Below are 24204 nucleotides of genomic sequence, written 5' to 3'. Positions count from 1 at the left end.
GGTATAGTGCTGACAGTACAGAAGAGCGCTTACAGAGGGACATAGAGCAAAAAGAAGGAAACCAGGAGACTTAATGCAGAGCAAGCCAGAGCCCTCAGAATTTGCAATGGTGCATTTAAAACATTCCCACCAGTAGCTGTGCAGGTGGAAATGAAGAGTTAAGCTTTTGCTTAGACACCGGGTCAATGTACAGGTGCATAATGAGACTCACCCTGCAAAGGCCATCTTGCAAGAGTGCTGGGAGCACAATAAAACCAACTTTATGACCTCTGGATGCGTTTCAAATATAAAGGCTGAACAGCTAGGCTTGCAGAATATAAAGTATTGTCCAGCAGTCCCTTATTCATCTCTTCCTCCTTGGGTGTTTGTCATACCATCTGTGGAGTACATACAAAGGGCAATAAAAGGAAAGTCCAAATAAGCACTTGTTGAGTAGCCATATAGCACAGTTACAGTATACAGACAAAGTCCTAATATTTACAGATGGGTCAAAAGATCTGGGGTCTGGATGCACTAGTGCAACAGTCTTCATCCCACAACTTGGAGTAACTATTTAGAAGAGAACAACAGATATTTTGTCTATATACACAATAGAGCTGGTGGCCATAATGCAGAGTTTACAGTGGGCAGAAGGTCATAATCAAAGAAATATACTTAATGCTTCTGATAGATTATCAGCACTAATGAGTATAAGATCTGGGAAATCACACAGATTAGATGTTATGTATAAAATGTATAGTGTAAATACTGGTTTTCTTTGGGTTCCAGCACATGTAGGTGGCAAAACAATCTCTGAAATTACAACCAGCCGATTTACAGATACCGTTGAGCAAAGCTGAAATTAAAAGCATGATTAACAGTCAGATCCAAAGAATGTGGCAGGAGCACCGGGACACCGTGTCTTTGAATGTTATATAGATACCAGGAAGGTATCTATATAACATTCAAAGACATGATGGTGGTGAGAAGGGAGACAAAAAGAAGAAGTAATAATCACCTGTCTCAGGATAGGACACAGGTCTTTAAAAAAACCACTCTATTTGATAGGCAAGCACCCAACTGGACAGTGTGCGCACTGCAATTAACCTGAATCTGTTCAGCATGTGTCCAGTTCCTGATCAACACTCCAGTCCAAAAGGTGGCGGCACCTCTAAGCTAGTTCGCCGTTAAACCCAAAAGAAGCAGAAGCAGCAGACAAACAGGCGTAGAAGGCGTATTTTCCTGTAGTTTCTCTGGCGTTTGAGCTGAAGAGCAGAGCTGATAATGCCTGGACTTCTGCTTGGAGACGAGTTCCCAAATTTCGAGGCCGACACCACCATCGGCAGGATCAAGTTCCACGACTTCCTGGGAAACTCGTGAGTTCTCAGCCTTAGTGTGCAGACGTCACAGTGTAACTTAGTTGTTTTATGCGGGGTTTGGCACATGGAGCTGCAGTGCAGCGTGTGGTTGAATCGTGGCAACTTGATAGCGTTATTAATCTTCTTTATTAAAAGCTGATTTTTTTTTTTAAATTTTTATAGCATCCAACCTGTCACGCGATACCTGGCGGCTGACGCAGGTGGCGTTACACAAGCATGACGCGTTGGATTAGATGCAGTAGAATAATATAGATTTGAACTAAAATTTAACAGTTGTAGTTACATCTTTTTTTGTGCGCGGTTAAGAGCTGCTGAATTAAAAAAAAAAAAAAAACTACGGCAGGAAGCATTTCATTAGTTACTGCAATCACTGTGAAACGGTTGATGCTGTGTGTGTGTGTGTGTGTGTGTGTGTGTGTGTGTGTGTGTGTGTGTGTGTGTGTGTGTGTGTGTGTGTGTGTGTGTGTGTGTTTCTCTCGCTCGCTCTCTGGTCTCTTCTCCTTTGAGGTTTAACTGTTGTGTTTGTTGCTGTGAACTCTTCACATCCCCAAACGTCCAGCACTAATAGAGTCGGCTTGTTTAAAAGAGCAGAGAGAATAGTCTTGTGTGTGCTTGTATAATATTACATGCACACACAGGAACCTGGACTCCAGAGTGGAAACGTGCACAGCTTTGCTATGTGATGTCCTAATAACATGATGCAACTTCCTTTGGGGTTTGTTTTCCCCCCATAAAAAAAAAAAATGACGTGCTTTAAACACAAACACTAACTAAAACCAAAGGACAGTTTTTCAGCAGTACTTGGATAAAAATGTCTGAAATAACGGAAGCAATTAGTTGTTAAATGATTAGTAAATACCCATAAAGATAATTTGCAATGATAATTTAAGAGGCAAACTCTGTGTGGGGATGTTTTTCACTTTTTTATATCACAGTAAATCAAACCTCTGCATTTCAGCCAAAGAAAGCAGGATATTTGAGTAAAAAATGAAAACAGTCATGCTTCTATACTAAAGTTCTGACATTTTGCATTATCAACAGGGTAACCTGCTGACATTTCAAACTTTTATCAACATGAAGACACCACCCAGTTATGGTGACTACATAATACTACCTTAATTTTCTTCTGGAAATATATTGCTGGATGATGAGAGGCAGCCATCTGTTAAATCTGTGTCCTAGTTTTCTAGCTTTTTTCTTTTCTCATTGAGATTGTTCCTTCCAGTGCAAATTCTAATCCCAAGAGAGCGAACAAACTTTGCTCAGCCACATTCACAGCTTGCTAGTCACAGAAAGTTTGGTCACTCAATAATCAGCTGATCACAATGCTTCTAACCCATGTGATCACAACACACTGAAGGACCAATTCATCCAAATCCTACGAGGCCAAAAAACTCACATGATTCCAAAAGGATTTGTCACTTTAAAACCATCAACAGGAATGTTCTTCCTGTGCGCCCTCGGTGGATTTAATGTCTTATTCCCTCCGTCATATTCAGACTGTAGACTGTTTGGAAATCACTGTCCTCAGACATGAGGCAAGAAAGAGAACAGAGAGCCTCCTTATAAAGCATGTTAAATGCACAGGGTGGTGGAAGCATGGAGCATTTAATCATTATTGTTGTACAAGTATTTTCAGCTTGTGGTATCTTGAACTTGACTCAATTTATCTAACACACCCTGTTCATAAAGACTTGACTGTTTATAACAGTGCCTGTTATAAACAGGAGTGAATAAATTCAGATTGCTGGATGACTAAAAAAATATATTTTTTACATCAGGGATTCATACCTAGAAAATGACTTTCCAGAGGTCTTGTGGAGTTAGACTGTTGTCTCTCTTCACCTGCAGGTGGGGTATCCTGTTCTCCCACCCGAGGGACTTCACGCCTGTCTGCACTACTGAGCTAGCCTGTGCTGCCACGATCAGCGATGAGTTCAAGAAGCGAGGTGTAAAGATGATTGCCTTGTCCATTGACAGTGTAGCTGATCACCACAGCTGGAGCAAGGTTAGGACTACACAAACTGTAAAAGTTAATGAAATCTTTTTGTATAATAAAACCATCCGGTGGGGAGAGAGTCTATATGCGCTGTGTAAATGTGAAAGCAAACTTCTGACCTTCATCCTGGAACTGAAGTGTGAGACTGTAGACAGGATCTGTAGTAACATAATCAGTATAAAACTAATATACTAGACTAATATAAGGGTTCAACAAATGTTTGTGTAAATAGCTGCTTTGAGCAACAGCTACAAATAAATCTATTTCATTTTGACTTAAATATAATTCTTGATATAATTTAAACGTTTACAAGTGTAATTGTATATTTGTTTTACATTTATTCCTGATAAATTATTACATTGTAATGTGTTGTTTGTTTGCGTATGTGGTATTTGGAGGAAATTCAGAGGACAGGCATTTATCGATTAATCCCCAACCTGAACAAAAGGTATTCACTAAAGTTGTCACGTTACAGTAACGCCCCTTCACAAAGTCCAGTGATTGGTCCACTGATTAAACTCTCCCACCTGCTGCCAAAAAAGAAATGTAAACTATGCTTTTTAAAAGAATAATAATTTTTTTTTTTGTCCCTTCATAATATTTTAACATTCTTTAATTTAACAGTGATGGTACTACAGTCATAGTCAGAGAATACACTTTTGGCCTTCATGTAGCATGCTACTGCTGCTCTTGCAGTGGTTAAAGATCACGCACCGGGATGTCTGGTCATTCATCAAACCTGTGCTGCAATAATGGAGAGACAGCTGCCAGGATGGAGAGAATTATTAACAGAGGATGAAAACGTCCACTAAGGGCCATGTAAAAGTTGATTGTGTCCCTTCCCTCTGTATAGGATGTGATGGCTGTCAGCAAAAAGGCTGAGAGCGACCTGCCCTTCCCCATCATCGCCGATGACAAGAGGGAGCTGTCAGTCCAGCTGGGTATGCTGGACCCTGATGAGAAAGACAAAGATGGACTACCCCTGACTGCTCGCTGTGTGAGAAACCATCGACCTTTACACATACACCACTAAATCATAGTAATAAACAATTATTTTAAATGATCAAACAATAACTGCATGCAGATTTTTATTTATTTATTTTTTTGTGAAAAAAAAAAAAAAAGCCTGATTACACGAAACCCCGTTTAACAGCTCATTTAGGAATACTGACATCTGCTGGACACTTAATGTACAGCATTTCTGCTGTTATCTTACATGCCGACTGGCGGATCTTTTAGTATAATTATGCACTTATTATGTCAAAATCCTCATTTGAGGTATTGTAAAACCAGATTAAATAAGTCTATGCTGATCGTGGTATATCTAAGTATCAATAGATCAGTTGTGGTATATGAATAAAATATTGTATATAGACAGTGTGTGGTGTGTTTGTGGATAAACAGTTACAGGAAGTGCATGGATGGAGGTGGGGGTACTTTATTGATTTTTTTTTTTTTTTTTTTTTTTTTTTTTTTTTTAAATTTACGAATAAAAAACTGTTGACAGTGTTGGGGCTCAGGCAATTCCCACTTTTTGGTATAACTTCCCCAGCCTTAGAAAACACTCTCTCTCAGAAGACTGAAGCAGCAGGGGCGCAATGAAACTGAAGTGCTAATGTGTACAGGTGAGGATACAGGTGCTTCTGATCATGCTGCTATAACAAATGGATCAGACTCACCTCAGATCACCCAGAACTCTTCCTCTATTTCCCGCTGCTTTTTCAGCAACTCGAATCACATAATGAGGCAGTCACGTGTTTTCAGGAAACGGGGCCTCGTTTGGCTTTTGTCACGTACTATTCTGAAAAATGAAACGGGCCTCGACACAGGCTTCGTTTGGACACGCCCCCCCCTTTTGCTCGGCACAGGCCTCGGGGCTTTAGCACCAGATGTAACAGCACTACCTTTTGCCTTTAGAGCTGCCCTAATTCTTCTTGCCATAGATTCAACAAGGTCCTGATTTTGGTCCATAATGACATGATTGCATCACACAGTTGCTGCACATTCACGATGTGAACCTCCCATTCTGCCACATCCCAAAGGTAACTGTATAGGCCATCTGAGCACAGTAAACTCATTGCCATGTTCAAGAAACCAGTTTGAGACTTGAGCTTTGTGGCACGGTGCGCTATCCTGCTGGAAGCAGCCATCAGAAGATGGGCGTCCCTCACACTGTTAGACCACCACCCTGAACTGTTGATACAGGGCAGAATGGATCCACGTTTTCATGTTGTTTAGGCCAAATTCTGACCCTTATGTCTGAATGTTACACCAGAATTTGTGACTCATCAAACCAGGAATTGTTTTTTCCCAATTTTCTGTTGTCTAGCAGCTCTGGTGAGCCTGTGTGAGGATTCGCCTCACTCACATTGGTTGTGATGAGTAGTTATGTGAATTACTGTTGCCTTATCAGCTCAAAGCAGTTTGGCCATTCTCCTCTGACCCCTGGCACCAACAAGGCATTTCCACCCAGAGAACTACTGGATTTAAAAAAAAAAAATAAAATTTTTGGACCGTTCTCAGCAGTGTATTAAATATCCAGACCTTCAAACCTTTGTTTTTACTGTTTAGCTTTTTTTGGACATGCTCATCTAAATCTAAAAGAAGTATATCGGGATGTTATGTTTAAGCTGTGTTATCTCAATCCGGTTTAGGTATTTGTGATCGGCCCTGACAAGAAGCTGAAGCTGTCCATCCTATACCCTGCTACCACAGGAAGAAACTTTGATGAGCTGCTCAGAGTTATAGACTCTCTGCAGCTGACTGCACAGAAGAAGGTTGCCACGCCGGTTGACTGGAAGGTACGTAGTTGAAGTGTCTGTCAGCAGGCGAGGTGATAAAGAGAATCCACATATCACCAACTGCACACTGAGCAGCAACTTTTAGTAAGAAGTTATCCACACCAAATGTGCATAATTTAACTAGACTGCAAATAATATTACAAGTAAAAACTCACGTTCAGTATGTGGCAAATATAACGTATGAACAGACCTCTGTAGAGTTGATGCTATTTTTGTTTTCTTTATAGAAATGTTTTAAAGAAATAGTTGGGAAATATTAACTCTTATGTCCCTTTTAAATGAGTCAGGCAGTTGGCTTAGATTAGCTTAGCATTAAGGCTGAAAGCAGAGTGAGTCTCTCCAGACTAGTTGGCTCAAAATCTGCCTCTGAAGAGAACCTCTAAGAGCATGTTATCTTTTATTTCCCCCAGTGGACTTACCCTTGTGTCTGACTTTTCTTGGTCTTAAGCAATGACCAATTTTAAGCAAAAATAACTGCCTGCTAAATTTCGTTAAGCATTTTAACATGATCTAAATGTCACCCAGTACAGCACCCATACGGTATGGCTGCATGAGTGTAATCATAGGCCTCTACTCTGTGTCTAAAATACCCTTCCCGGTTCTTGCATCTTTTTCAGCCTGGTGACAAAGTCATGGTCATTCCCTCGCTCTCTGACGCTGAAGCTGCATCTCTGTTTCCTAATGGGGTGACAACCGAAGAAGTGCCTTCTGGGAAGAAATACCTGCGCTACACCCAAATTTGAACACACGCTGCTCTTTGATTTGGAAATCTTTGGTTAATAATTCACATGAATCAGTCCACTTACCCAGATTGATGACTTGTTTTTAGTCATGCAACAGTTCCAGTGCTGAAGCCAGACTTGCCTTGTTTACCCCCAAATAAACAAACATTTTACATGCTTTCTTTGCTTCTGAGCCTTTCCCACAGTGTTTAACTGTTTGGTAACAAAATGCATTTTGTAACAAGTTACTCTTCTGTGATTCAGGTTGCACAAGGACACCACTAGGTGTCCTTGTGCAACCTGAACTGGAAATAATTACTACGCCTCTTTTGCTGCAGTGGTGCTTCCTGTCAGTAGGTGGCACTACATGGTAAATGGTATCCTCTCAGCTTTTGGAGAACGTGCCAACCTGTTCTCAACAACTGCAGTGATAGGGAGTGGTACCACATGTATAGAAATGACTATTTATATTTCCACACATTAAAAAGATGAGAGAACACATCAATAGTAAAGGTGATCTCTACTTTCAGTGAAGTTGTATTTCTCATAGTATGCAGACTTTCAAAACTTTCTCACGCTTCTTTGTTTTCATTGTGCTGCCTCAGCATTACAGGTTATGCTCCAGCTTTCTAAATATCTTAAAAGAAAAACCCTTGCATTTAGCATAGTAAAATGCTCAGGGGTACATTAAGATCAGTCCTTTACATCATCTATCCAATATTTTGTACTTTAAGGTTTAGAATTACAAAGCAGAAATAATACACTTGTGCTTTCAAACCTCAAAGAGTAAACATAAAAGGTGTGGCGTTGGGGCCCTTCACATTTCAGAGTTTCAAGTTCAAGTTTTTAGCAGTTTCTCCAAAGAGACGTTCCCCCTCTCAACTCCCTGATAGTTTCATTTCAATAATTGAAGCCTGTAGAGGTAAGCCTGTCCTTTATTTCCACCAAAACAACTGAAATATTAGAGAAAAGCAAAAAAAAATAAAATGAATAAATATAGTTTTGTGTAACAAAACCTTTTCTTTCCTCGTTATTCATCTCACAGCCCTCTGTCTTATTAGTCTTTGGAAGGCCTTGGCTCTTGTTAATGCGATACCCTGCTATGCAACAGTACTAACAATATAAGAACGTCATATATAAATTAGTAAAAGGAGGCTTTTAATACATCTGTACTTTTTTTTTTTTTTTGCACTAATTTGAATGGGGAGGTTTTGCCCACAATAGTGATTCAGTTATGGGAGATCTTTTACTGTGAAAAGAAATTTGAATACAAATAATGGGGGCTGTCAGATTAATTTATATCAACCATTTTTGGGGGATCAATAATAATGTATTTAACTTGAATTACCTTAAAGAGACAAAATCGTATGTGTACATGAAACTATAAAATGTCACAAAGCTTCCAGAGGCAGATGAAGGAATCATACTCAGTAGTTTGGCCTAAGTAACTAAAGCCAGGACTGAGGTGCAGGCTTTCTCTTTGGGTTATTCAACCCTCAAAACTGCATGGCTGAAGATCGTATTAATTACTTTAAGTAGTCTGAAGGTGAGCGCTTGTCTCTCTCACACATGCACACACACTGACCTTGCATTCACTCCGAGTCTGAGGAATGCTGAGGTCAAAGAGAAAAGATGGGATTCCCTTTGAGTGCGGAGGGAGGCAGAGAGTGTGCAGGGCCAGATAAAATATCTCATGGACCTCCTACTTTCCACTCCTGTCATCCACACAATGTGAACTGGAATGTTATTCTTTTTTTCTTTTCCATCACCTTGACAAACAATTTTCTAAAAGTCTGCATATTGTTTGCAGTGTTAGAAGTAGTGCTACATTCTTGTGGACAAAAATGCCAAATCTTGGGCTGCGGCCTAAGCTTTCAGATGTGTGATGAAGGTTCGTGTATTCATCAGGTAAACCTTGCACTCTGTCTCCTCTGTCTGTTCTCCCTTTCCCTTCTCTGATGGCTGTTTTGTCCTCAGGAGCCACCCAAAATAACACCCACACAGACACACCGTGCTGATCAAATGGATTTCTCAAATTCCAGACTACAATAGCCAATGCCAGAGCATGAAAACGGCTTTGGGTGCCTGGGCATAATTGCCCAGTATCCACCTCCTCACCACTCACCCTCCATTGCTCTGTTCATCTGTCACCCCTCGCTTCTTGGCTATCGAACCAACTCACCCCACCCCACCTCGCCTCAGCAACACCAGCGTATGTAATACAACACCAGCCCCAACCAGGTCTCACGGGGTAAAGCACACACAATACCAGCTGCTGGCCTCTTTCTTTCTGTGTAACACACACACACACACACACACACTCACACACAGTACTGCTGATCAAAGACATACAGACTGCCCCGAAAGGAGTGGCCTTCAGTCTGAAAATAAGATGTTTTCCTCTTAGATGCTTCAGATGCTGGTTTTCTGGAGAAGTCATCAAAATAGCATACAGATAAGCTTTGTGCTTGTACAGGGTAGGTTAAAATCATAGTGTGAAAACTGAGAGAGGAATAGTTTGACATTCGGAGCAATGTGTGTATTTGCTTTCTCGACAAGATGAGTGGACTGATGCTCCTCACATACATACATGTTACATATGAATCTACAGCTGCGTGTTACAGGTTAATATTTTTCATGAGAGTGGAATCAGTCCTCGAGTTCAGTCTGTAAAGTCTTTTAAAGGTGTTGCAGCCCTTTGATATAAAGAGTATTAACAGAACCAGGAACACATGCATGTTTCTATGTATGTATTCTTATTCATGAACATGTGCTTACTATGGAAGAGCTCATTGTTCTCGTCTTGTGTGCCAGGCATTGACTTCATCACCTGAAGCTGCCCGTGACCTGCAGGTTAACAAGCCAGAGACCAGAGGGGCTACACAACACACCACACATGCACGTGTACTCACACATATGCAAAGCTGTGGCTTGATACTTTCCAGACGCGCCCTCGCCCCCCCCCCCCCCCCCCCCCCCCCACACATCGCCTGGCACTCTCACCAGCTCTGCTCTCCACATCTCCCACACACACACACACACACACACACATACACACACACTTGCACAATATCACCTCCCCCATTTCACTCAGCCCTGCTTATCAAAGTTTTTGCTTCTTCAGCTTCCCTTTCCCATGCACAGACCAAACACTGCCCACTCAGATCTCTCACTTTGTTTCTTTCTCCATCAGTGATCTTCGGTGCTCTTTATGATTCACAGTGTTTACATTCTAAAAGCTGTAAATCTCACGGGCATTTCTCTGTACCAACCTCCCAAGTATGACTTACTGATAGGATGCAAGCTAGATGAACAGATTGAAGGTCAGACAGAGAAACAGAAACGCGAGCGATGACCTCAGGATTTGGCTGAACTTTAAGAAGTATTAACTTAAGGTTGACAGTTGACAGTCACCCTTAAGCTTTCCTCACTCCTGCTAAAGCATGGGTCATTGGGTCTTTTGGCAGATACGTACACACACACACACAGCTGCACGCACGGAGGTGAGGACATAATGATGAAAGTGATGAAAGTGTATGATCCGGGTGCCGAGATAAATGCAATTGTTTTGATGGCACCTCGTAAATACAGCATCCAGACAGGCTATTACTGCAGAGCAGGTCAGGGCCAGCTAGTGCTCTGAATGAAGAGGGTGATAAATGAGAAGGTAAAAGTGCAATCCCTCTATGTGCTTGTCTTTGTCTCTCTCTATCAATATTGCTGCTTTTCTCTCATTTTTTGCCCTCCCTCGTTCCCACTATTAGAGACACATTGATCACCGGCTGCTGGCACATCACCTGAGTAATGGCTAAGGGTGTCTGGGCTTTAAAACAGTTTCAGCAGAGCGCCAAGAGCTTCATCATGGCGACAAGGTAAATGGTTGCTCACATAATAGAGTGTGCCTTGTGTATGTGTGCAGGATCTTAATGTAGGGGACATTAAGACGAGACATCAAACACAACCCAATAAGACCAGACCACCAGCCCTGCCACAAAACACAGGCCTCTTTAAGTCATTAAAATGCTTTGCAACAGAGACATCTACACTGTAATTATTGAAAGTGCAGTTTCTCCCACTTCTCTCCTAAATGAGTGGCTTGGACTTTTCTGAAACATACTCATTTGTTGGTTCGAGTTAGATGAAGAAACTGATACCAAATCTGTTGGCAAAAACATACAGTTGGTCACTCAGCTACATCTTGCCTTAATGCAAAAACGGGTGAGGTTGCCGGGTGGCCTGAAAGATAAAGCAAACATGGAAAAGTGAAAAATGATTCTCAAATAACTTGAGAACAGCAAATAAACATCTTTCCAGCCTTGTATAAGAAATGGATTTGATCTCTGCTGACATTTTCCCCATTCATTGCAACTGAAGCAGTTTCAATTCTATTAGGGCTTGAAAGTTGCAAAATTAGGGCCTCAACTCAGTTAAACTGAGCCACCAAACTGGTCCTCTCAACCATGTGTGCGGTGCTGGTGCCATTTTTGGTGAGTGAAATTATAGTATTTGTATCTGTATGTAATTTGACACTAATTAGCAGGCATTTGTGCCTGAGTGATACACCAAATCCAAATACAGTTATTTCTGGCACCAAAAAGCCAACATGGGGAAAGTTATCTTGCTTGAGGGTCATAACAAGACTTAACAACCCAGTGGGCGACTAAGAGGCAACATTTATCTTTTCTATAGAGTTTGTGATTTGCCCTAGATGGTCTCTGTCATTAAGAGTATTAACAGTAAGAACTAAAACTATAAAATTGGTTACATTTCTGATAGTGAAAATATTTTCCAAGCAAACAGAGTCTGACAACCAGCGTAATAAAATCATCTTGACCCGGTGAAAACTGACCACTGATCGGGCTCTGACAGAGTGACTCCTCCTGTTGTTGTTCCTCTTCAAAGAAACCTGAATTGGACATCACAGGAAAAGCAAGCAGGGAGCCAAAAATGCTCTAGCAACAAGAATATTTGATGAAAATAAAGCGGAACGATAGACAGAGAACTACAATTCCAAAACCTGCTGTGTTCCTTTCCACTGGTTTATTTTTCTTTAAGCAGTCAATCTGAGAGGGCAGAGGGAAGGTGGCTGTGAAACTTTATCGCTGGGGGAAGAGAGAGCAAATGCCACGTTCCTCTCTGTGTGTGTCTGTGTGTGTGTTCACGTGCATGAGCTTGTGTGCGTGGCAGTTTTGCACGTTTGTGTGTGTCATGTGGTGGACAGAGAGGAGGAGGAAGATGAGGGGGAGGGGGAGGAGCAAAGAAATGGTGGAGACAGAGGTGAGGAACAAGAAGAGGAGTGAGGAGGGTTGAAGAAGGAGAGCTGAGATGGTAATACCATAGCAACTGTTAAGGGTTTGGACAATTCTCCCCGAACCATAATGGGCTAGTTTGGAGCATAATGAAACCAGTCTGGCTTTCCTGGCTCTCACACCCCAGGTCATATGCATGCACGCACACACAGAACTGAGTAACACATGTTTTGCTTTAGTACTTGTTTATGTTCATCCAACAGTGGGAGAGTAGAGACATAGTTAACTATCAATTAAAGCGATGATCATAAAACAAGCACTTGTAAATAAACAGCGCCAACCTAGAAAGATTCAGAGAAGGGCTAAAAGGAAAACTATGTTCGTATTGTAACACAGATATACCTGCCTGTTTCTGAAGAAACGGGTCTCTTAAACTCCAGAGAGTTTGAGACACTAGATCTTTTCTATACTCAGTTTAATATCCTGGAAAGCAGAATATTGTTGTATTGTAGCTTGTGGCCTTCACCTCACCGGCTGCCGGTGAGGTTTTTGGGTTACTGCTTTCAGTAAGCGCACTTATAAAACCTGTGTGTTAATGGGGCTTTAAGCCAGCATATGTTACACATGGAGAGTAACAAGTCTCTGTGTGTGTGTTAAAAAGGTTTGGAGGTGTGCATCAGAATGTGTGTGCGTGCATTTACATCTCCTCTGACTTAGTATAATGAGCTCCCCTGGCTCTCCCTCACCTTCCACCCCTCCTTCCATGCCTCCATCACTCCCCCCATTCTCCTTCTTTTCCCTAAACTTGGCCTTATTAACCCCTCACTTCCCCCCCACATGTTTATTTAAGTAGGATATGGTGAGGAGGAGAAGTGAGTCGACCGCCTGTACACACGTTTATTTACATAGGTCAGCTTGGGGATTTGAGAAGGTGGAAACAGGGAAGGGAGAATAAGCTGGAGTGACTTCAATTTCTTGTCTGAGTTTTTTCTACTGGAAACAAAAAAGACAAAGAAATGACAGCTTAGATGTCAGGTCATTGGCTTCACACCTTGGTCTGACCCAGTGGCCATGATTCTGAGGTCAACCTTAGCTCCAAATATCCTAAACAGGTCAGCAAAGTCAGCTACTCATCCCCTCTAGCCTGCCTCAAACCTTTACAGGGGTCACAAGTCAGGAGCTGCCCTTTACTGATGTCCATATGGGTGTGGGTATAGTTCACCTGAGGGTGCCACTGAACACAAACATGTCACATGACCAAGTGAACTTTGCACATACAAATGTGAACACTCACAAAGTTCATCTTTCTCATTTCTGGTCAGCAAATTACTTTTAGCCCATATTGAATTATATTTAACATTAATAACTGCTGGCACAAAGAAAGGAACAACTGCGGCCACAACAAACTCATATCTGTGAGGGATTTTAAGCCAAACACTTCTTCTTCAAAAGTCTGGGCAAAATTATTAATATATTTTGTGGTCTTGCCATGAATTAGACAGAAAGATTGATGCAACTTTGTCTGCCATGCAACCAGCAGAGTGCCTGGTTTTGGCCAAGTGACTCCACTAACTGGCAAATTATAGTCTTTAGACTCTTTCTTGTGGAAATAAAACAGGGTAAAAATTAATGAGCTGTAGAGATGCACATGGTGCGACAGAGGAAGGGACAGGGACAGGGTGAGGCAGATGAGCTGCTGTGGTGACCCCTAAAGGGAGCAAGAAGAAGGAGAAGAAGAAGAGATGCACATAGCTGTATTCTTCTACTACTGTGCTGGGATAGCTGCTTTTATCTAACTCTTGGCAAGAAACCAAATAAGTAGCCAGCCCACAATGGCATTAAAATGTTACGACTGAGCTTTTGAAAAACCTACATGCAATTAGCAGTACAACGATTCTTAACTTTGCTCAACTTCTGGGGAGTGAAGTTGAGAATCACCACATGTTGTAGCATCTGAGCTTATCTGATGCTGAACAAAAAACTGAAAGTCAAATATTTGCAGTTTGTTCTTGGATTACAGAAAATAAAATGTGACTTGTCTGAGTAACCAATGGGTATTTACGGTTCTCTCAAAGGTCTTAGTCTTATTCATGATGCAGTGTAGTATTTGCATTAGCGCGTTTAGGACAGCAGCATTGCGGTAACCAGCAGGGATAAAGGGATTAGACTCAAAGCTCAGTACAAAACATTCTTTGGCTTTCTGTGGAACTCCTGAATGACAAAACTAAAATATTTGAAAAATCTAAAATCCTGTTAAATGTCACAGATAACTTTTGGGGTTACACACATTTTTCACAAAAGGGAAACGTGATTAAACAAACTCCTGTAGACATGTAAGAGACAGACAGGCAGTGTTCTACCTTGCATCAGGTAAGGCTTCGGCTCCCTCACAGATTCTTTTAGTGGGGAATTTTTTGTAAACAGCTTAAGTTCAAGGTAGCGGCACCAGGAGGGCGGGGGTGGGGGTTCAGATCTCCGAATAGGAAGGGATTTCCCAGAGGCCTTACTTTCTCTGTCTGCTCAGTTGTCACCTGGACTGGATTTTAGGCCACTTACAGTGGGATTAGGGCCATGTTTCCACCTCAGTGAGGCTGATCTTGGTCTAAAAATCTCACGGTGATGACATCACAGTCTTGTTGTCAGGGGATTTTGCCTAAAACACTTATACAAACAGGGCAGAATAATCACTCCGACTCTCTTTTGAAAAACAATGCTGCTGATGGAGTAATGTGCAAAAGGGCAAGCTATTTTGGAAACTATAATCCTCTGCACTGGCTGCTGGATAAATAACCAATCACACTGATCCGGAGAGATGGGGAAAAATGAAAGAGAAAGAGACAAAAAAGGAAAGGAAAGAGAAAGATGACAGACAGAAAGAGAAAGACGGGATGAGTCATTCAACCTATCAAATACATCCACCTGAAAAGAACTGGGGAGCAGATTGACGGTAACAGACAGAAAAGCCAGTGCCAGTGTGAAAGCAGAGCAAGGAGGGTGGAGGTGAAAGGCAGACAGAAAATCCCTTTTCAAGTGTTGCCCAGCATTGGTTAACTCTCAGAGCCGCTGCCAGGGAGAAGTTTTCTGTGCCACTTCAGCACAGTGAGTCTTTGTAACTCGGTTTCTCAGAGGAGCTCAGGGCTGCTCCAGCTGGCCCGTACCCAGCCAGGCTTTCTCATGTCAGGGCACAGTGAATCAGGCATGGTGGGGTACAGTGGATGCTGGGGAATTTTGAGCATGTTTCTTATCTTAACTTTCCAAAATAGCAACTAAAATCTACTTGATACCATTTACAGAACACACTGGGCAAAAGCTGCAGATCTCTTCTCCAGGATTTAACAGCAAACAGAGACCTTTTTAAAGAGAGCTTTTTGTTTTATTGTATTCACTGTTGTTACTACTCTGCTGGGAACTAAGCAGAAACAATACTTATACTGTACCAGAGTGAATAGCATTATATACCAATACTACCACACTGTGCTGTGAGACTCAAGTTTGCCAACTCAAAGTGCTTAACATTTAAATACTTATGGAAGTTAACTAATCACAGGAACCCTCATACTGAGAATAAGTAGTTTTTTTATGCACTTGTGCTTTTTGAATGTCTTAACATCTGTTGCTCTACTTGACTGTATTAATGCACTAATGATAATTTGCTATAAAATGCTATATAGATAAAATGCTGTAACAAATCCTTTTAAAGGATAATCAAGTAAGTATAATAAATATGTTATCAACTTTTGTCCACAGTAGATCAGAAGACTCCATACTTGCAAAATGTTCAGCGTTCCATATTTAAGACCCCACAGGGAATTTTCCTCCCACTTCTGCTGTTCCTTTTTAGGCATCTTTCAACTTTTCTTTTCTTTTGCAGCTTGCAATTTAACTGTATGCATTCATTCAGTTCTAATCTCAACCACTGCTCGTAATGGTCCCTTATTAATAAAGTATGTTGTCGATCCTACATGAGGAAACAGGCTACAGGTTAAACATGCTGACAAGGGCTGAGAAACATTTTTTTTCAGTTAGAGAGAAGAGAAAGAAAGAGAAAGCCATCAGTTACTTTTTCACCACCAAACAGGAATAAACTCTTCATCATTTGCCCGGGAGGCTATGCTAGTGTTACTACAATAAGCTAGGTGGATTAGCTGGCAGATTAATGTGTTCTGTGACAACCTTCACCCTCTCAACAAACCATATCTAATTTCTTCCCTTAAATATTAGTGAATGCATATTCTATGCCTAGCTCATGCATTTCACATGTATCCTATTCACAGACCATATGTAAAAGATGGACACAGCTTCTGGGCTTGAAAAGTGAATCTAATGCAGGTATCTTAAGCCTTCATAATTTCTAATGGTCAGCAAGGGGGTACTTATTTGGCCTTTCAATTTTAAAGTTGAGGCTGTAAAATGAGACTGGAAAGTGGCTTTGACCACCTTTGATATACAGTCTATAATTGCATGCTGTCATTTTGCCAATTTAAAAATTAAAGACTAAAAGAGTCTTTTGAAATTGTGGGACTACCATTAGCCGTCAGTGCTACTGGCGTAAACTTTGGGAGTCTGTTCACTGCAGGGAAGAACGACTTTGTTGTGAGAGATTTTGCATTGTTATGTCAGGAATGTTATGTGAGGAATATGATTTTAACGTATTTCTCAAAAATGACTTATATGTGGTCACCTAGTTTGAGAAGCAGTGACAGTGAAGGTCTTATATTTTATTTCCTCTCATTGTCCTCATCCAGTCACTTAGTAAAGAAACATTTACATATATGATATTTCTCTGTTCACCCCCCCCCCCTTTTCCCCCATCTTTCTGTGCCTCGTTACTTGAAGTCGTCTAGAAGACTGCAATGACCCCAGCTTCACCATCAATAGTAACATTCATCATTCAGTAGGATGCACTGTATGTCTGTTTTGTCAGTGCTAAAAGGTGAATATATCACACAGCTTAAAAGCAGGGAGGCAACAAGAAGGGTAGGGGTTGGGGGGTGGGAGGGTTAACTACACCAGTGCAGCTCCTCCTCCACGCCGCCTTCTGCACAGATGCACAGATAAGAGCAGACAATACACTTCTTTGAATGCACACAGGGAAGAGAGGAGTTTGCCTGATGAGCATACTTACAGGCATGCACACACACACACACACACACACACACACACACGCACGCACACACACACACACACACACACACACACACACGGTAACAGATTCACCAAGAGGTCTGTGACAGGCACACGTTCATGAGTGTGCTATCATCTCTCTTTATGGGTCTCTGACAGGAAATAAGAGTGCACTCTAAATTACATGTCTCTCTGTCCTCAGTCCAAAACAGACACTTCTGAACTGTCTGTGAAACAAGGCCTTTTACAGTGTGTGGTAAACAGAACAAGTTATTGCAGGTACGCTTGCACACGCGCACACATAAACCAAAGCTTGTCCTCAGCAATGTTTGTGATGGAAGAGTAGGTATAAAACAAGAAGACAGCTGAAGGGGCACTTTGCCATCTGGCACACAGCCATTTTCCATTTAACATCCCCTCCTTTCTCCTCCATTTCAACCCAAGTGCATCAACTTGGGAGTTATTTCAACCTTGTCTCTCTCTTTCTTTGGAAAACCCACTTTTATATTTCTGCCCTTATGTTTGTGTGTGGCAAGATTTCCTATAGCACCAAGAAAGCTTCTTTGTTTTGGTGATCGGATCCTCATCAGAGGAGAGGAAAGGAGGAATGAGGACAGATGTGGAGGGGAAATAAGCTGTGGGAAAGATTACCAGGACAGCTGCAGGCGGAGCAGTTACTCTTACAATAGTTTGGCAGGAGTTCAGATTTCAGCTTTGTACCACCCTTCTTTGCAATTCCTCCCTGTTGTCCTTTTCTCTGCCTCCGCATAGATGCACGAATTAAGTCAAATGAAATCTTTTTAACCATCTTTTTCTCCTCCAGTTTAATTGTTGCGTTCCTATTGCCATCTCCCTCCTACGTCGCCTTTTATTTATTTTTTTGCCCAAACTGCAACTCACGTTTAAAGTAGGCCTGCAGTTAGTTTCTGAAGGTCAGGTTTGATGTGACAGCAAGCAGGAGGAGGGAGGGTGGGAGAAGAGAGAGAGGGGGGGGGGGGGGGGGGGGGGGGGGTGTTACTGCTTTCTGGCCGTGATCCATGCGTCCTCCACAACACAATGTCACGATGAAAGAAAGAGAGAGAGAGAGAGTTGGAGCGAGGCAGTGTGGTTAGCTGAGACTCTGTCATCATGGTGTAAACATGAACACAGCACCCACAGATGTGGTTACCTGAACACAGAGATAAGCGATTAGTCTTCTCAGTCACCTCCACAGCCAACATGTGCGTCAGTGTGAGTTTCACTTTGATCTCGTGCAGGTTGGTGGATGGAACTCTGATGATCAATTGTGACCGATGTCTTCAGTAAAGATCAAAGATAGGAGAGTTTATCTAAGACTGTACCTTGTACAGTGGAGGATTTGCTTTGTGCCTCCACAGTTGACATATTTAAAATGTTTCAGCTTTCTCATGCAGCTCAGTGTGAACCGAAATGTTCAGATAGAATTCAACATCCTTTTAAATGCAGCAAATGTAACACAAAGTTGAACAGAATTTTCCATATAATTGGAAACATAAGTGGATATTGCCATTTACAATGACTAGTACAAGTTGATAGAGATAAACAATTTGTTGCATAAACTGTGTTAGTTCAGTAAAACCCGCAGATTGTATATAAAGATCAAGATGATGGAAACCATGTAGAAAAAAAAATGTTTTTTGGAGGTTAGTCTCCTCATCTGATGCAGTCTCTTTATTGCTTCAAGAAAACTTGTATGATGCTTTAATCACATGCTTCATATCAATATTCAAATAACAGTGTTTTCAGCTAAGTTATTTTCACAAGATAGAACTTTTTTTTTTTGTCTGTCAGCAAAATTACTAAAAAATTACCAATTCTGGAAACTTAAGTGAGAGAAAGATCTAGCCAAAGGAAAAGATCATAAAATTTTGGTGAGTACCCAGATAACTTTCTTGATAATTAAAAATATGTGATGGGTCATTTGGTTTGGCACCGTATGCAGTCTTTGACGACCCTTTTAGTTTCATACCATTTTGGGTGTGCCAAACTGACAACAGCAAAAAAGTTCTGATAAAATTCTACAATAAAAGATTTTTGAGTGCAAAATCTCAACCCGTGTGTGGAGCATCTGTCGGTCCACACAGGAGTCTCTCAGCAGACGAGAAACCTCCGTTTAACCACACATACACACACACACACGCACACAAACACACACACTCACTAAACCTCCACAGTAGAAACCTGATCCCCCTCATATTTCAAGTTCAAACGCTGAAAGAAATGCCTGAGAAATGCAATTTGGTGGAAAGGCTTGGCAACTCAAACAACAACGGCAGCAGAACCTAATGAACTTTGTGGGAAAAGATGAAACGAAATTAGCTTCATGGCAGATATAATGTATGTGTGAGTCTGATTGAGGGCAGGTTCCCATAGAGTGGTTTTTCTTAGAATGAAATGAGCTTCTCTAAGTATTTAACAAAGAAAAAAAAAAACATGTAACAATGCTAAAGTAAGAAATTGTTTCTGTGCACAGACAAGTGCATGTGCATATCTTAAAAAATTCCAGTAATCACTGTTGTTAGTATCACGCATAATTGTTTGTTAAGCATTTATCACTGATTGCAGTGGCCAAGTAATGGGGTGCATGTGATGGAGAACCAGTGGAGAGTAAAATATTTTCCTTGCTGGTTGGTGAAACCTAAATTGTGACCCATTCCCACTCAACAAAGTCACCTTTAAAGAGGTCTTCAGTGCGCATACAGCTATTGTAGCAAATCCGTGAGGTTCGAGAAAGAGGGGACTGAAATCAGCACTGTTTGTTTTCATTTCAAATGGACACATTTCATCGTGAAAAGGCAAAAAAGGCCTGAAGGGATGAATGATGGATAGAGCAGGGGACAAAGTAATGTAACAAAGAAAAGGAAAGACAAAAGGGGAAGGACATGCGAGAAGCCACCAACAGCATATCCTAATTATCCTCACTAATCTCTTTTCAAGACCAGGAATCTCAGTGCTTTTTAATATTCCAAATGTAGACTAAAGTTCAGGACATTATTCATGTTTATTCCTCTCCATCAGCTGAATGGTCGTCCACTGGCAGGTAGGCAGGCACTTTCTCATTGGAGCAGTGTGAGCTTGCCAAGCTATAAAAGCAGCTATAAAAATCACCTCTAAAACCAGCTCAGATGCCGGCCATATGGCTGTGAGTTTAACAAGGACAAACTGCACCTCCTCACAGCTGCTTGCTCTTATAAGTTCAATCCTTCCCTGTTCCTGCTCTTTCCCTGAAACCCCTTCATATATATATGAAGGGGTTTCAGGGAATATATATATATATATATATATATATATATATATATATATATATATATATATATATATATATATATATATATATATATATATATATATATATATATATATATATATATATATATATATATATATGCATATAAGCTCTTTGCCCACTTTTTCTGAGGAGCACAAACTATTAGCTCATCCGGTCACTGTTATTCTATATGTGACTCTCACGTTGACAGCTGACAGGTTTCACTTCCTGTGACAGCCTAAACCACAAAAAATGCTTCTTTTAAGTTTAGTTGATGTGGACACAAAAATTGCTTGTGGTTATTTGCCCATGTCGCTTTTGAAAAAGAAATGAGACTTTTACCTAGATTAATAAATAATCATATAATCAATATTGGTATAAACTGGTCAGATCTGAGGGGTACTTTGACCAGCAGTTTCTGAAACAACACACGTAGATTTAACTTAATCAAATTTAAAACAACACGTGTACCGCTTTATTCACCACATTCATCACCATTCTTCAACAATGAGGATTTTTCAGTCTACAAGTAAACTCGTGCCAGAAAATCTCCATCCCCTGGGCCTCTGCTCTTTATAGCCAGGCTTCAATTGCTGCCCTGTTATTACCTCAGAGCTTTAATTAACAGACACACCTGTCACCATGCTGCACACAGACACAGCAGGTCACACTGAGGGCACTGGGGAATTCCTGCTTAAACTGTACGGCACATCAGATTACGGAGTAGTTGTCAATCTGCTCTAAAGAAAGCAGCGCTGTAGAAAATCTTCCCTCACAGGTGTTGGAATTCAGGTAGGCCTCATAATGTAAACAAACTTTTATTTATACACGAAGAGCAGTGCACTCGATAGAGAGGAATTCTAATGGAGACATCTGTGGAATTGGAAGTGGGTGAGCAGAAAGCGATCGGCAGTGGGTTTGCTGGTCGTCTGCCATGCTAACAAGCAGAGTTAAAAGCCCAGAGTGACAGCCCTATTAGGGACTAATGGAGGCAAAGACAGCTGAGACCCTGCCGCATGCGCACGCACGCACGCACACACACACTCACACACAAACACACACATGCAATAAAAGACCACCACACCCCAGAGCAGCCCAGCGACTCCCCCTGAGCTCCTCCGCCTGTTTTTACCTCCATCCCTCCTGTCCTCCATCCCTGTAGTTAAAGATCTTTATGGGTGAGGGAGTGGCACAAAGATGGGCGATGGGATGGGCTGTCATGCTATCAGCCATCCCTGGAGGTAACAAAAGGTCAAAGACTCTCATTTTTCATCCTAGCCAATTACCCTTCTACTCCAACCTGGCTTTTCTCTGTCTCTGCATCTCACCCTCTTACCCTGCTGCACTCCATCCAATCCTCTAATCACATCTATTTTGCTTTACACGACCACACACGCCTGTTAGTCTTCACACACATGTGCCTGTAGCCCCACAGTGCCCTTCAAATAAACAGCTGGAATAAAATGACATAGCGCAACTGTTAAAAGAATTAAGCATGATTTAAAAAAGAAATAAGAAAATTCCATTCCAAATAAGGTTACATTCCTGAGTGTCCTAGGCTGTAACCATAGGCAGAACATAAAAGATGGATGTAGCCACCTTGACATTACCCACTTTCTTCTGAACTCTTGATTATAAAGCATCAAAATTATTATTTTGGGGGGTTTTTTGGAGTCAGAAGTGACTATGATTGGATGAGATGGTGGAGTGAAGTTATCACCTAATGCTAGTAAGCTGAATCCATAAACTGCAATGTGCAAGCACAGTTACTTCTAATTATTACTAAGTGCTTACTGATAAGTAACAGACTAATGAAATATTAGAAAATTTACTCAGTAAAACTGAAACATGAGCTTTTTTGGATGGTCGCTGTAATGGTCACAGCTAACGACATGATGTGTAAGATAATTCCATTAAAAATGCTCCAAAAGGCCACACCAAGACAAACACAGCTGAAAGATTCAGTTCAGCGGCTCAGCTTAGTGTTGTTATTCACAGTGGCCAAAACCATTGACTGTAACAGACTACAAGACGGTCCCCGCTGTTTCCAGACAAAGCGGGGGATGCACGCCTGAAACTGTGGTGTGGCTGTGTATTTGGGTGACCCCTGGGGTACAGTCCAGACGAAGTCCTTAAGGGAGAGGCCTGGGCAAGGCCTGACCTTCTAGTTCTCTTTGGTATGCTAAATATGTAGCAGGAAACAAGAAGAACATCTATCTGTCTACAGAAAGGGGAATTGTTTGCCTGCAGGCCAGGATACGATGAGACACTGCAGAGGATAGAAAGCTGAGCTGCTGCTGTCAAATATGTGTTTGTGTGCATGTATGTGTGTCTGCTTGGAGGCAGTGGGAGGGTATCAAGTGTGGGTGATGTTGGCGATTGCTTCTGAGAGGGACGACAATTAACCCTTGAATTCTCAGTGACCCTCTCATTCCCATACTTAACCCCTCCCAGAGGTCAGAGGTCAACAGGCTCTAAGTGGCCTGTGAGTCTCCAAATGGGGAATTCACAAATGAATCACTCACAGTGAGAAGAAAACAGAAGTCTGCAGAGGAGACTGATCACTCATTGGTAAAGTAGTTATCATTCATAATTATCGAATCAGTGTGCCAGGTGTTGCAATTTTATTAATACAATTTACAAGAAGTACAAGGTGTATTTGTATGTTTACATGCAATATATAACTATAGAAATATTGTTTTATCATTTATTATTTTTTTATTATTTAGAAATATTCAAATGCATCATAGCTTTTATAGCGTTCACATTTATAGATGATAATTAGTGAGGACTGCAAAATGACAAAACATACTAAACTATTTATATCAATCTCTTCATGTAGGCCTGTATTGGTAAGCAATGTCATACAAAACCTGCAATAACATGATTCTGGGTCCAAGCCTCTATTTGACGAGACTAAAGTGGAGATGTTTGGCACGATGCACAGCACCATGTTTGGAGAAAACCAAACACAACAAATCAGCACACCTCATACCAACTGTCAAGCACGGTGATGGAGAGATGATGATTTGGGCTTGTTTGCAGCCGGATGACCTGGACACCTTGCAGTCATTGAGTTGACCATGAACTCCTCTGTATGCCAAAGTGTTCCAGAATCAAATTTTGATGCCATCTGTCTAACAGCTTGGATGAAACCGAGTCATGCAACAGGAAAATGACTCCAAGCACAGCAGCAAATGGCTGAAACAGAAAAGGATCGAGGTGTCACAGTGGCCCAAAGTACAGACCTCAACCTGAATGAAATGCTGTAGCAGGACCTTAACAGAGTTCTGAATAAATGAATCCCTACAAATATCAATGAACTGAAGCAATCTTGTAAGAGAGACTGATAAAGTCATAGAGAAAATTATTATCTCAAATAATAAATAATGGGGTGTGCTTAGTTTTACATAGGACTACATCGAGTCCTGTTAAAACTGATTGCACATGGTTATATATCTGCACAACCTTTTTTTGGCAATCCATTAAAAAAAATAGAATTTCTAGAGCCCTAAAATCAGCAAGAATAAAACATTAGAAATCTCCTTTTGAAGTGTAATCAATGTACAAAAGATTGTCAAGATACCCTTTGTTAAGCCTGTGTAAAAATAAAGTCTATCAAATGCTACACAAAGTATCTACACATAAAAAAATTATTATTATTA

General features: G+C 41.2%; 1 protein-coding gene across 1 annotated transcript; it reads left to right on the top strand.

The window, feature by feature from the left end:
* Nucleotides 1–1167: 1167 nt before the first annotated feature.
* Nucleotides 1168–7409, top strand: prdx6 (peroxiredoxin 6). The gene is made up of 5 exons (XM_030727779.1): nt 1168–1355; nt 3210–3366; nt 4211–4354; nt 6012–6158; nt 6776–7409. The coding sequence occupies exons 1-5, from the start codon at nt 1264–1266 to the stop codon at nt 6899–6901; spliced, it is 666 nt and encodes a 221-aa protein (XP_030583639.1). The 5' UTR covers nt 1168–1263; the 3' UTR covers nt 6902–7409.
* Nucleotides 7410–24204: the final 16795 nt, after the last annotated feature.

This window comes from Archocentrus centrarchus, chromosome 4 (assembly GCF_007364275.1).
Source record: "Archocentrus centrarchus isolate MPI-CPG fArcCen1 chromosome 4, fArcCen1, whole genome shotgun sequence".
Lineage (NCBI taxonomy): Eukaryota > Metazoa > Chordata > Actinopteri > Cichliformes > Cichlidae > Archocentrus > Archocentrus centrarchus.
Note: the sequence above shows the minus strand (reverse complement) of the source record. Positions and strands in the feature narration are given on the sequence as shown.

What these genes read in the sequence shown, in the direction of transcription:
- prdx6 (XM_030727779.1), top strand. Translation starts at nt 1,264, where the DNA reads ATGCCTGGACTTCTGCTTGGAGACGAGTTCCCAAATTTCGAGGCCGAC. An exon ending in CACGACTTCCTGGGAAACTC is followed by an intron (nt 1,356 to 3,209) that starts GTGAGTTCTCAG and finishes CTTCACCTGCAG; the next exon opens with GTGGGGTATCCTGTTCTCCC. An exon ending in TACCCCTGACTGCTCGCTGT is followed by an intron (nt 4,355 to 6,011) that starts GTGAGAAACCAT and finishes AATCCGGTTTAG; the next exon opens with GTATTTGTGATCGGCCCTGA.